Consider the following 14,219-nt stretch of genomic DNA (forward strand, 5'->3'; position numbering starts at 1 on the left):
AACCCATTATAGTTATATTAGGATTTAGCTAACTTGACTGGATTTAGTTAAATTAGGCAAGAAAATGCAAGTAAATTAGGGTTCTTGATTGGGTGTGCCCCTGATACTAGCAGCCAGTTGCTCTATCTAGGAACTGCCTTGTGATATTCGCTGTCCAGAATAACTCAACCGAGATAAAACGGTTCAAAAATTTCCTTGCGCCATTTTTATTTTTGTCAAAAGACCAGTCAAGAAATTAGAATAACTCCTACTCTAAACAATAATAAGAGAGTATAATATAATCTAAACAATAATAAGAGAGTATAATATAAAGGCAACTATAATTCAATGAATTATCTCACAATTTACATGAAATTTCCGTGTTCTAACGCAGTTGAATAAACATTTAACAAACATTACCTTTCTATATCATGGAATTACAAAGAAACAACAAGACTTGACAAGAATCACTATGCGGAAAGAAGAACTAACAACACATTTATTTCCGGAATGAAGAAAATTTCAGCCTGTGTATGGATGAGAAGTTCAGTACTTCTAGTTTTCATTCTAAATGCGACTGATGTCACGGCCAAATAAAAAGGTGGTAAGCCAATTTATTGCCACATAAAGTCTATTTCTCCAGCTCATAACACGTGTTAGATACGCAGATCGCCAGATAAACCAGCTTACAAAGCCTGCAATAGATATCCCCTTTGCTTCCTGACAAAAGATTAAAACAGAGTTCAAAAAAAAAAAAAAAAAAAACAGCATTTTGGGGGATGACAAATTGAATAATGTCGGTAGTAAAATTGATTAAAAAGACAACCTTGCTTTGCCGAAGGTCAACAAGAGCTTTATATCTACCAACAGTTGCCATGCTGCCAAGATGCTTATACACAAAAGGTTCACCTAACTCTATATTTACGGATGTGTTCGCATACCCACCATCGGCTTTACCAATCTTATTCAATAGGCCAGCCAAGTACTTACCTTGTCTCTCTGCAACCTGTTTCAAAAGTAAAAGAGAATTGATCACAACCTTTTTTTTTTCCTTTTCTCAGATTGCAAGTGACAATTATCATGGTTGAAAATAGCTCCTTAGTTTCATAAATTTGGAACTAACACCGAACAATTTTGAGGATTCTGCAAATAACAACCCAAAAAAGATGATCTAACCTGAGCTAAAGCAGGAAGAACTGGTTTCCCAGTACTCTCAACAAATCCACTACAATCACCTATTGCAAATACATCAGGCACAGAGGGAACTCTTAGCCACTCGTCGATACCTACCCTGTAAACAAAATGCACGAAAGTGACAACATAGTTCAATAAATTAGAAAGACATCATGAAAAATTGCATGTAGTACCTTCCACCAGGTGATTTCGGGAGTTCCAAAGAGCGAATAAATGAGGAGGGGCCCACACCAGTGGACCACACAAGAAGGCCATAAGGAACCTCATCGCCATCAGTTAGAATAATTTTTTCTCCTTGCACATCCTTCACTACTCCACGTACTAGTCGGACCCCTGACTGGTATTTTTAATTCATTTACAGAAATATTAATCTATTTGAGAAATTTACCTTAAAATTGGTTTCCACAATATATATTTCAATCAAGTCAGGTATTCATATTCTCACCTTGGTCAACTGCTTTACAGCATACTGTCTCAGCCGTATGTCAAAGCTTGATAATATTTCATTTGCCTAGTAAAAGGGAAGACAATACACTATATTAAACAAATTCAAAATTATTTGAGCTCACAACAAGTTCATTTAAGGTAAGAAACAAGAAATACTGCTTTCCAGACCTCAATCAAGGTAACATGAATATAATCTTTAACATGGGTGTAACGCTTGGTGACGTCATTCATTATGAAATCACTAAGTTCACCACTGAACTCAACCCCTGTGGGCCCACCTCCGATAACTACACAATGCAATAGCCTCCTTTTCTCCTCTTCTGAAATACCTGTAATCAACAAATTAAGTAATCTCATGTGACCATACCACATTCAAGCTAACTATTGTAATTCATCAGCACACTACAACAATGAAATGATACACATACCAGGCATATCAGATAGCATGAGATTGAGAAGCAGCTTTCTACGAATCTCTTGTGCATGGTGCACCTCACGGAGAAATATTGCATGCTCTTTAACCCCATGTATACCAAATGTAGATGCCTCGGCCCCACATGCAATGACTAATTTGTCATATGCAATTTTAAACTTCCAGGGCTTTAGTGGGTCTCTATCCTCATCTGTGACAGCAGCCTCACAATCAATCTGATATTACAGAGGAGGGGTGGGGGTAAAAACATACAAAGGAAAAGGACATAAAATAATTGTCAGATAATGTTTCCAAATGAAAATAATCTCTTCGCAAAAATAAAAAATTAGGAAACATCTCTCACACTATGTTCCAGTTTTCCATGCAATAAATGCCTTGTATAATTGTTCTAAATCCTGACTACACCTAAACTGGTGCTGACCCATTTTTGTAAAATTGTTAACTTCCCAAAATATGCATAAAATCCTTTCCCCCTCAGACCATAAGTGCCTATCCCTTAGCTCCGAGCCAAATTAAAACGGGCCTTCCTTAGATTCATGGGTACACTTTAAGATTTGTGCCAGATTAAAGCAGACGGTTATCATTCTAGGCGATGTGGTACCTCACTGGATCCGAATTCTCAGACCACAGGAGATCAGAATATATATATTTTTTTGTGACAGGTACACAGGTAAACTGTGATTGGTGACTACTGCTCGAACCAAATTTTCATCAGTTGCAGTTAATGCCTTTGAGGCAATTAGTAAGATACCTGGCTGGGTTTCATTTCTAGCCTACCCCAACTTATTTGGGACTAAAGGCTTTGTTGTTGTTGTAGTAAGATACCATGAATTTGTAAATTATTTTACTTTTCATTTGGCAAGATTATTATTTACAAATGAACTTACGTTAGCATATCCACAACAGAGTACTGTAAATTTTCATTCTCACATTTTTTCCTTTTCCTTTTAAAAGCTAATTAACCCATGCAGTCATGCACCACTGATGTATCATATATCTAGACTGTACAAAATAATAGAGTATGCTCTGATTAAATGAAACAAATATTGATTTTTAATTCAAAAATTGCAATAAACAAATACAACTAATATATTCAGAATGCATATTCCATGAAAATCAATCAGGCAATTACTAGTGCGAACTAAGCTAAACGGGAAATTGGATGTGGGTGCTTATGTGATTGTCAAATTCACAAGTTAGGAGCGAAATTTGCACAAAGAAGATAAAAAGTATAGTTGGGGACTTGGGGGTTTGGTGGCATTACTTCCTTTCAATCCCTGAAAAGGCATATACACAACAAAAAAGAAGACTTACCGTATGAGTATCAGTATTTACACCTGTGCACCGTGACAGAAAGAAGTATGATCCGGGCAGCCGTGAAATGGCAGGTTGGATGCTTGACACCGGCTCAGCCACTGACCTGAACTCAAGTGTGCCAACACATGTCGAGGCCAAGAGAGGCGTGAACACCATGTGATTCCTCGGAGAGACACACACTACATCGTACAAACCAGTGTCGATCCCTTTCATCAGCCTGCAAGCGGCCCATCCCGTACCCAGTACAACGACCCTTGGTTTGTCTTTCCCCTTCTCTGTGGGGACCAATGAAGATAAGCCTGATGTGGTGAAGAAACGGGTTTGTTTGATCGGAGAAACACTGGATCGAGATCGGAGCAGCTGGCGGAGAAATGACATTTTTTGGAAGTGACGGGGGAGGGAGAGCAGGAAGGAGCGGTTTTGTACAAGATGTGTGGTGGGGCTTTCAAGATGGTGACACGTGGCAAGAGGATTTGCGATGGCTGGGAAAAGATGGATATGCAGATGTTGTGATAGAGGAAGCTTGTTTGGTTCTGATCGTTAGATTTAAAATGGACGGTATAGATGATTTCTGAACGATCTTAACGATTCAAACCATATTCTCCGGTCTCCCAAAAGAACTTTTTTTTTAAAAGGCTTAGTAGAAGCTGCTAAGTGGGTCTCCCAAAAGTTGGGATATACATTATGTTTGATGGAGAGACAACATTAGGAGAGATTATTATTAGATTCCAGATTCTGTACAGTTAATTTAACAACTGGAGAGATGGAAATACAATTAATATAGAATTGATCTGTTTACTTTTTAAGTCATTGACCTCGAGTGAGTCTATGGTACTATGCATATCATGGGTTGTTACCGTGCTACGGCTCTATATTCGAGTTTTCAAATCCTAATGGTCGATCAGAACCGTTCATCTTGTTCTCCATATTAATATGCATTTGGAGACCAAATTTTACATTTTTTGAAATTTTTTTACTATTTTTTTAGATATTTAGAAAATCACTTGATCTGAAAATTCTGGACCATCCAAAAACAGTGATTTTCAATAAATCTAAAAAAATAGTAAAAAAATTTCAAAAAATATAAAATTTGGTCTCTAAACACATATTAATATGGAGAACAAGATGAACGGTTCGATCGACCGTTAGGATTTGAAAACTCGAATATAGAGCCGTAGCACGGTAACAAATCGTAATATGCATAGTACTATAGACTCACTCCATTGACCTCTATTGTAACTTGTAAGCAAAAAGCCAACAACAGGACTATCTAAAAGAAAAAGTGGAGACATCAGACCGGACCAAGTTGTGATATTTATTAACTTAAAAGGTGCTTTTGAGTTAATGCAGAGGATACGCATTCCCCAAAAGTTGGGAATTTGGAATGTACATTATGTTTGATCGAGAGAGAACATTGGGAGAGATTATTAGAAGATTCCAGTCTTAGCAGCCTATGATTCTGTACAGTTAATTTAACAATTGGAGAGATGGCAATACAATTAATATATTATTGATCTGTTTACTTTTTGAGTCATTGACCTCTATTGTAAGCAAAAAGCCAACAACTGGCCTGGCTAAAATAATAAGTGGAGACATCAGACCGGACCAAGTTGTGATTCCTTGGAGAGGGGGTCTGGGTGAGGGAAATTTTTTTTATTCATATAAATTATTAAATTTAGATGTATAAAAATATTAAGGTTCTAAATAACGTTTATTGCGGAAAGGCTAAAAAAAAGCTATAGCGAAAGCTATGTAACATAGTATTTTTTTTATTTATAAAAATTACATTATATATTTGTACTAAATATCAATATTATCTAAGTTTCATAGAACAATAAATAATACGAAATTGATTAAGAAATTATAATATTCATATTGAACCAATACAAAGTCCAAATTGCTTCTCAAAATATCCATAATAATACCAATATCATAAACTATCGATCATTTTCTATTCAAAATATCTTAAGCATCATGACATAATCTATTTTTTTTCTATTTAAATTACAAAATAACCCATGCATTATGGCATAATTAACTATCTTAATCTATTCATAATTAACTCTGGGCTTTTATTTACCTTTTTAACTCGTTGATGAACAACAGGAGTTCCTTCTCATTTAAATTAATAATTTTAAAACAATCATGGTTAAAGTCAAAAGCTCAATTTATAAAGCCCATATAATTACAAAGGAAGAAAAAAAAAATCTCATGTTGTATAGCGCGATATTTGCGCTACACGCTATGCTATAGCGGACCACTATTATCGTTATAGCATCCGTAGCTCAAATAACGTGTTTTGATGCCATAGCTTAGCGTTTAGTCTCCAAAAATGCTATAGTGCGCTATTTAGAACACTGAAAAAATATAAAGAGTGTCTCGTTTTTAATAATTATAAAAAGATCTGACTTATTTAGTTCGATTCAAAATATATGAATCTGATTCAATAGTCCAGATTCAAATATTATGTTTTTTTTTACATTATCTGTGAATCAGAGCTTGATTTTTCTCTAATCGAACGGTCCAGATCCAAACTAAAAAGAAAAAAGAACATGACTCTGAATAATTGAGTCCGATCCATAATATATGAATCGGACTCAATAAGTCAAATCTTTCTATATTTATTGAAAACGATACACTTTTTTTTATTTTCGTACGTCTTATTTTAATAATTTCTACAGATAAAAAATATCTGGGGAAAACAGAATTTTTATTTTATTTTTAATAGATATTAAATGTTTTGTCAGGAAGGTAGATGAGATAGCCTTTCATTTCCCACTTCACTTCTTGGTATCTACCATTGCTGAACATGGGTCCCATCTTCGGTTTCTTGCGCCAGCAGGGAACCAAGGGAACCCTCCAGAGCGGCATCGAGTGCGTATCCTCTGAGATATCTCAACTTTTGCGTGACCGACGTGTCCGGTGCCTATTCGGTGATAGCTCAGGGGTCTGTATTATTTGTGCTTTGAGATTCGTCCAAAACGTATTTAAATGGTTCGGATTTTCCATAAAGTCACACAAAGTTTAAGATATCTCAGAGGATACGAATTCCAGAGCGGTGGTATGTGTTCCTTAAGGCCCTGCTCGGTAGTCAAGGATTTGATGGGAATAAACAGTAGTTAGACATTTCTTACCATTAGGTGTATAAAGTTTCCGTACACTTCACTTTTTCTCTTCCAAAATCACTATTCTAATGAGATATTTTAATTTGAGTCATAGATAATTTAATTTTTCCCAATTGGAATAGCAGCAGCTGCTATAAAGACCAAATAAGTTTTGTTGTTTCTTAACATGATTATACTATTTTATCACAATTATTAATATCAAATTAGATTTAGCTAGTAGTTGAAAATTTTGAATGCTTCTTAACTTTCCGTGGTATATAAAAAACTAAAATATATATTTTGTCAATATTTGTCATGTTGTTGTGATTAAACTAATAGTTTAAAATTATTAATATAAGAATTCAAATATAAGATAAAATAAACATGAGGAGGGTTCAAATGCCTCCATTTTTTGTGCCTCCATCATGCCTCCATTTTTAAAAACTTTAATAACTCAAAATTTAAATCTTAAAATTCAAAATAAAACCGTTGGATATGAATTATATCATTTTATTTATGCACATGTAAAAAATTATGGCATTTGAAATTTGTTTTGATTGCTATCTTGAGCTTGTAAAAATGTATACAAATGTGGATAATTTCTAGACGTTGATTTTTCAACTTATTGATTCATATAAAAGCAAAATTAAAATGTGATAATTTTTTATGGGCACATAGAGAAAATAACATATATTACATCTAACGGTTTTATTTTGACGTTTAAGTTTTAAATTTTGAGTTATTTAAGTTTTTAAAAATGGAGGCATGATGGAGGCACAAAAAATGGAGGCATTTGAACCCTCCTCAATAAACATATATACAAGACATCCTAAGAAATATTTAATGCATTTTAAAAAAACAGTTAGTTTTTTACAAAATTTTAATTTAAGAAATAATAATTAATAAATATTATCATGTTATTGTTTAATCATTTTATTTAATTTTATTAATAATTATTAATAAGTATAATTGTATTGCTATCAAGTATTTTAGAAACAAAAATAAGATTTTCTACAACTATTTTCACGGTACAACCGAACACTTATTTCAACATATTCTCATAATCAATCCCGCGTGTATCCGTGTTCATGGGTTCCCACTTTTTCAAAAATGGATTCCCATTCTTGTCAAATCCCATCCCGTGTAATCCCGGGACAAACGAACACGCCCCCATGGGTTGCCAAAAGGAATAATTATAGATAGAGCGCCTCCTCGGGTCGCCTAGAAGATACACTAGATCTAGATACGCTGTGGCAGACTTGGTAAAGGTTGTCGCAGCACCTGTAGTAGGAAAAAACACTTATTTCTTTTTGATCTTATGAATAAACTGAATTAAATACTTTTGGAATATATTAAATTATTTTCTACAGAAAATTTAAAATTTAAAAATACAGAATTATTGCTTTGATTTTTTTAGCATCAACATAAAAAGAAGACCTTCCTCAATGTATAAAGGACCGATTTTTTTATTTATATCCAAAAATTAAATTAAATTTCAAAAACTAACCGAACCGGCTGTCAAATTTTAAATCTACCCAAACCGGTTAACCGTTAACCGGACCAAATTTCCGGTTAACGGTTAACCGGATTCGTTGGTTCGCTGAACCGTTAACCGAACTCAATTTTTTTTTTTTTTTTTTTTTTTTTTTTTAAAAACAGAAAATTAAAAAAAAAAAAATTTCTACTGAAAATATACATGAAAATTCGTATTTAGATTTATCAAATTTACACCAAAATTTTTTGTAAATCAAATATGAAATTTAAAATTATAGAAAAATACACATACACATACACATACACATACACATACACATACACATACACATACACATACACATACACATACACATACACATACACATACACATACACATACACATAGACATATACATATACATAAATAATATACGGTTACCAATTTTTTTTTTTTTTTTTACTTTTTTTTAAAACAGAAAATTTTAAATTTTTTATTTTTCTATTGAAAATATACATGAAAATTCGTATTTAGATTTATCAAATTTACACCAAAAATTTTTGTAAATCAAATATGAAATTTAAAATTATAGAAAAATACACATACACATACACATACACATACACATACACATACACATACACATACACATATACATATACATATACATATACATATACATATACATATACATATACATATACATATACATATACATATACATATACATATACATATACATATACATATACATATACATATACATATACATATACATATACATATACATATACATATACATATACATATACATATACATATACATATACATATACATATACATATACATATACATATACATATACATATACATATACATATACATATACATATACATATACATATACATAAATAATATACGAATTCGTATATGTATATGTATATGTGTATGTGTATGTATATTTTTCTATAATTTTAAATTTCATATTTGATTTACAAAAATTTTTGGTGTAAATTTGATAAATCTAAATACGAATTTTCATGTATATTTTCAATAGAAAAATAAAAAAAATTAAAATTTTCTGTTTTAAAAAAAAGTAAAAAAAAAAAAAAAAATTTGGTAACCGTATATTATTTATGTATATGTATATGTATATGTATATGTGTATGTGTATGTGTATGTGTATGTGTATGTGTATGTGTATGTGTATGTGTATGTGTATGTGTATGTGTAGTTTTCTATAATTTTAAATTTCATATTTGATTTACAAAAATTTTTGGTGTAAATTTGATAAATCTAAATACGAATTTTCATGTATATTTTCAATAGGAAAAAAAAAAAATTTTCTGTTTTAAAAAAAAGTAAAAAAAGTAATAAAAAAAAAAAAAAAAAAAAATTGGGTTCTGTTAACGGTTCAGCGAACCAACGAATCCGGTTAACCGTTAACCGAACCATTTCAAAGGGTCCGGTTAACCGTTAACCGGAAATTTGGTCCGGTTAACGGTTAACCGGTTTGGGTAGATTTAAAATTTGACAGCCGGTTCGGTTAGTTTTTGAAATTTAATTTAATTTTTGGATATAAATAAAAAAATCGGTATAAAGGAACTGAAAACTTCACAAAGTTTCTTGTTTATTTAATATATTTCTCTACAAAAATAAAATGAAACATAAATCTAATTACTAAGACATTATAGAAACAGTGATATCCGCATTTTGCTGCTTTTTTATCTTCTCAAAACACAAAAGATTTTTAACATGAAAGGATGCTTTTCTATAATTTCGTTTGAAGGCCATACGTATTCAATTTTGCCTTTTTCTCCTTCGCATTTTGGCCAGAAAAAAAAAAAAAAACATTTTGTGGAAACATTGGACAAAGGTTGATTTTTTTTTTTTTTTTGTATCCATGACCTTAATTATGGATATAAATGTAAATGATGAACGAGTAATATTTTAAATAAATATTTCATAAAAGTGGTTAAGTTGTATTTAATTAAATGGTTGAATTGATTAATTACCATCAAATTTAATTGTGCGGTTGAAAATTATTTAAATCTTTACTCATAAACATTCATCAATATGGATACCTAATTCAGTATACAAAATTAATTATGTGGTAATTCATTACAGTCTAAATGTCTTTTTAATTAAATACATTTTATCTATTTACTTAATTTTAAAAATAAAATTCTTTAATTTATATTTTTAAGACAAAGTCCGAAGAATATTCGTATTAATAATTAAATAATTTAGAATGAATAAATCGTCCTCTTTTCATGTCATGAGATAGTTGGCTTAAACTTTGCTTTGATAAGTCTGTGTTAGATAATATCGGATAGAGAATGTCTGCGGGGCCAAAACATCAACGGATCAACCGACTCTATCTCACGTGGCGCACCTTGGTTCCATCTGACTAACCCATCGAGCAGCCACCACACAACTCTCTCCTACAAAATCTCCTCTCCAGTCCAGCCTCACCTGACTCTCCAGTCTCCACCACCCATGACGAGTTACTGGAGAAAGGTGCAGGTCCGATGCCCATCGAACCTAGTTTGATTCTGATGGGCAGACATATCGTCTAATTTGCTTCAGGATTTGTGCGCACGAATATTAAAGCAGACGCAAAAGTTCTGACGCGAATCCTAAAGCCAATCCGATAGTGAGTGAATTCGTCGAAACCATCTGTTTCCGAGTTACTGACCTGAAATAAATGAGAGTTTTATATATATAAAAATTATTATTAATCCCATAATAGGGAAAATTTTCTAGCGTGCCTATGTAAAATTCTGAAATAGCCAATATCTTCATCAAAACACCATAATATCTAATATCTCCATTAAAACTTGACATTTTATCCAATATTCCCTTTTATTTATTTAACATTTTGTTTAACTATTTTAAAAACTTTATTGACAAAAATATCCTTCATTTCAAATTATATTCAAATGGCCTCTTCATTTCATTATTGAAATTAAGGATTTCTCTATAATCATTTTCCAAAATGACCTCTTCGTAGGCATTGTTATAATCTTTTCATTCAGAAAAATCGTCATCATCAAACGCTTCACGGTCTCTATTCGTACATATCTGCTTTGCAACTAGAACATGACAATACAAAATCTGTAAGCAAAGCTTAAATGAATTTTATTTTTTTATGGTAATGAAGTACTACCAGCTGCTTTGTTGAATAAATTGGGATTTATCCATAGAATGTAGCTCATGTCCAAAGACTATTTATTTGAGATAGTTCCCAATTGCATAGACCCGGGCAAATTGTTTGTTTGATGGTCGACCTGTCGAAGTGAAGGTGGGGTGCATTCGTGTAGCAGCAGATGCATTCGAAGTGAGGCATCCATCCAACTGCAGTTCTCTAAGAACCGATAGACCACCAACCAAACCCAAAAAAATAGCTAAATGAGGGGAGCTTCATCTCAATAAGAAAAGCTTGTTAATATCACCCATCAAAATCAAGTTAGCAAGAGAAGAAGAACTATAGGAAAGTAAATAAGCTCTTTACAGGAACTTACCATTAGGTTAATTTCTCAAAGAGAAAGAAAGATACTCGGGCATAAATATGAGTGCAGTGCAATGTACCATTTTTAGAGTATCAAGAGAACTGAAATCGCGTGGTACACTTGAATAATTTCTTAGGTGATTGAAATCCACACTCCCAGCTTGAATACAACCAGAAATTGAAATGAGAAGTAAAATTAAACAAAAGTATGATTAAATTCAGCAAACTTATATTTCAGGCTATAGTTGTGCTTTTGGTTTTTATGTTAATATGCCCCTTTCGTTGCAATTGAACTAGATAGAGCAAAGGGGAGATGAGAGTTTAAAATGAAGGGTATTTTTGTTAATAAAGTTTTAAAAATAGTTAAACAAAATGTTAAATACATAAAAGGGATATTGAATAAAATGTCAAGTTTTAATGGGGATATTGGATATTATGGTGTTTTGATGGTGATATTAGCTATTTCAGGATTTTACATGGGCACACTAAATTTTTTCCCATAATGATAAATCAAAGAGGACGTTCCAACTTTCATATCTCATCATATCTTGTATTGTATATTTTCGTTTTCAAAATCCGAACTGTCGATCTGAATCGCTCAACATTATATCATATATATGCTTAGGGATGAAATTTTATGATTTTTGCAAATATTTTACTATTTTTTAAGTATCATATATTCAACGGTTCGGATTCGTCATTTGAAACCGATTTGATCAATTTTGGAGTTAAGCTCACCAAACACTTTGGTGAGCTTAAGAACACCCTAGTTCTACTATATATATATATATATATATATAGAGTTAGGCTGGGGTGCTATGGATAGCATAGTGGCCTCTATGCTACGGCTCAATATTTGAGTTTTCAAAATCCAAATGGTCGATCCGAACCGTTCATCTTATTCTCCATATTAATATCTGCTTGGAGACCAAATTTTACATTTTTCTGAATTTTTTTACTATTTATCAAGTATTTTACAAAATTGTTGATCCAACGGTGGCTGCACAAAACAGTAAAACCGTTGGATTAGCGATTTTCAAAGTGGCTTAATAAATAATAAAAAAATTCAGAAAAATGTAAAATTTGGTCTCCAAGCAGATATTAATATGGAGAATAAGATGAACGGTTCGGATCGACCGTTTGGATTATGAAAACTCGAATATTGAGCCGTAGCATAGAGGCCACTATGCTATCCATAGCACCCCAGCCTAACTCTCTCTCTATATATATATATATATATATATATATATATATTATGAACTACATTTACATCCATTTACGAAATACATTCTAAATTACATATTTATATTTGGAGATGATATTTTACAATGAGGAGGGTTCCAATGCCTCATTTTTTTCATACCTCATCATACCTCACATTTTATATTTTCGTTTTTAAAGTCCAAATTGTCGATCCGAGCCGTTCAACAAAATATTTATACTAAAATATGCATGGACATAAAATTTTATATTTTTTGAAATTTTTTTGCTATTTTTTAAGATAGGTACAAAATCACTGTTTTTGAACCGTTCAAAAAACAGTGATTTTCTACCCATCTTAAAAAATAGTAAATTTTTTTCAAAAATTATAAAATTTCATCCCTAACCATATTTTAGTATGGATATCATGTTGAACGATTCAGATTGACAATTTAGATTTTGAATATGAAGAAAATGAAGATATAAAATATGAGGTATGATGAAGTATAAAAAAAATGAGGCATTGGAACCCTCCTCTTTTACAATGACCTTTTAGATGACATATTATATATTAAAGATCTAAGTATTTATATATTCAATTATACTGAATTATCTCCAGCTCCACAGAAATTATTTTTTGTACAAATTTAGATGAGAAATTTGAATAAAAATACATATTTGAAAAATAAACAAAGATTTTCCACAACTAATCTCATGGTACAACCGAACACTCATTTCAGCACATTTCCATAATTAATCCTGTACGTACCCGTATTCATGAGTTTTCACTTTTTAAAAAGTGGATTTCTATCCCGTCAAATCACATCCCATGTAATCCGATGACAAAAGAACAATGTGCGTGGAATTCTGAAGTTTGCGCACCTACACTAAGATTATGGTAAAAAAGAAAAAAAAAAAAGAGATATAAAAAAATCCTTAAGAAAATTCGGAGGACCAATTCAGATGCTTTGGAGTACTTGAATATGATTGGAAAATACAATGAGGATAGCAAGTCCGAGCAATCAAACCCGTGAACATATAATGAGAATAGCAAGATAGATAAAATCTGTCTTTGATCGCAGCCATGAATCATGAAAACAAACCTTATTTCTGTGACAGTTGTAATTTGTCCTCTTTTGATTAAATTATCTCTATAGCAAATTCGTTGATGGTTTCTATGACCTTCTTGTGCCTTTGCCCAGATCTGACATTGAAAAATTATATGGCGATCCATATAAAAGAAAGAGTGAGTCTATGGTAATATGCATATCACGATTTGGCACCGTGCTACGGTTCTATATTTGAGTTTTCAAATCTTAACGGTCGATCCGAACCGTTCATCTTGTTCTCCATATTAATATGTGTTTGGAGACCAAATTTTACATTTTTTGAAATTTTTTTACTATTTTTTTAGATTTATTGAAAATCACTGTTTTTGGATGGTCCAGAATTTTCAGATCAAGTGATTTTCTAAATATCTAAAAAAATAGTAAAAAAATTTCAAAAAATGTAAAATTTGGTCTCCAAACACATATTAATATGGAGAACAAGATGAACGG

At 31.8% G+C, this 14,219-nt stretch overlaps 1 protein-coding gene across 1 annotated transcript; it reads right to left on the bottom strand.

The window, feature by feature from the left end:
* Positions 1-283: 283 nt before the first annotated feature.
* Positions 284-3,808, bottom strand: LOC144574322 (internal alternative NAD(P)H-ubiquinone oxidoreductase A2, mitochondrial-like). The gene is made up of 8 exons (XM_078324266.1): positions 3,368-3,808; positions 2,049-2,268; positions 1,789-1,949; positions 1,619-1,684; positions 1,347-1,510; positions 1,156-1,270; positions 806-985; positions 284-699 (listed from the first exon to the last, which is right to left on the bottom strand). Exons 1-8 carry the CDS (start codon positions 3,746-3,748, stop codon positions 547-549), a joined length of 1,440 nt encoding a protein of 479 aa, XP_078180392.1. The 5' UTR covers positions 3,749-3,808; the 3' UTR covers positions 284-546.
* Between the last annotated feature and the right edge of the window lie 10,411 nt (positions 3,809-14,219).

Source organism: Carex rostrata, chromosome 2 (assembly GCF_964058835.1).
Source record: "Carex rostrata chromosome 2, lpCarRost1.2, whole genome shotgun sequence".
NCBI lineage: Eukaryota > Viridiplantae > Streptophyta > Magnoliopsida > Poales > Cyperaceae > Carex > Carex rostrata.

Coding starts and splice junctions, on each gene's coding strand:
- LOC144574322 (XM_078324266.1), bottom strand. CDS start 3,748: ATGTCATTTCTCCGCCAGCTGCTCCGATCTCGATCCAGTGTTTCTCCG. Junction 1,685..1,788: donor TTCATGTTACCTTGATTGAG/GTCTGGAAAGCA, acceptor CCCTTTTACTAG/GCAAATGAAATATTATCAAG. Junction 700..805: donor TTGACCTTCGGCAAAGCAAG/GTTGTCTTTTTA, acceptor ATCTTTTGTCAG/GAAGCAAAGGGGATATCTAT.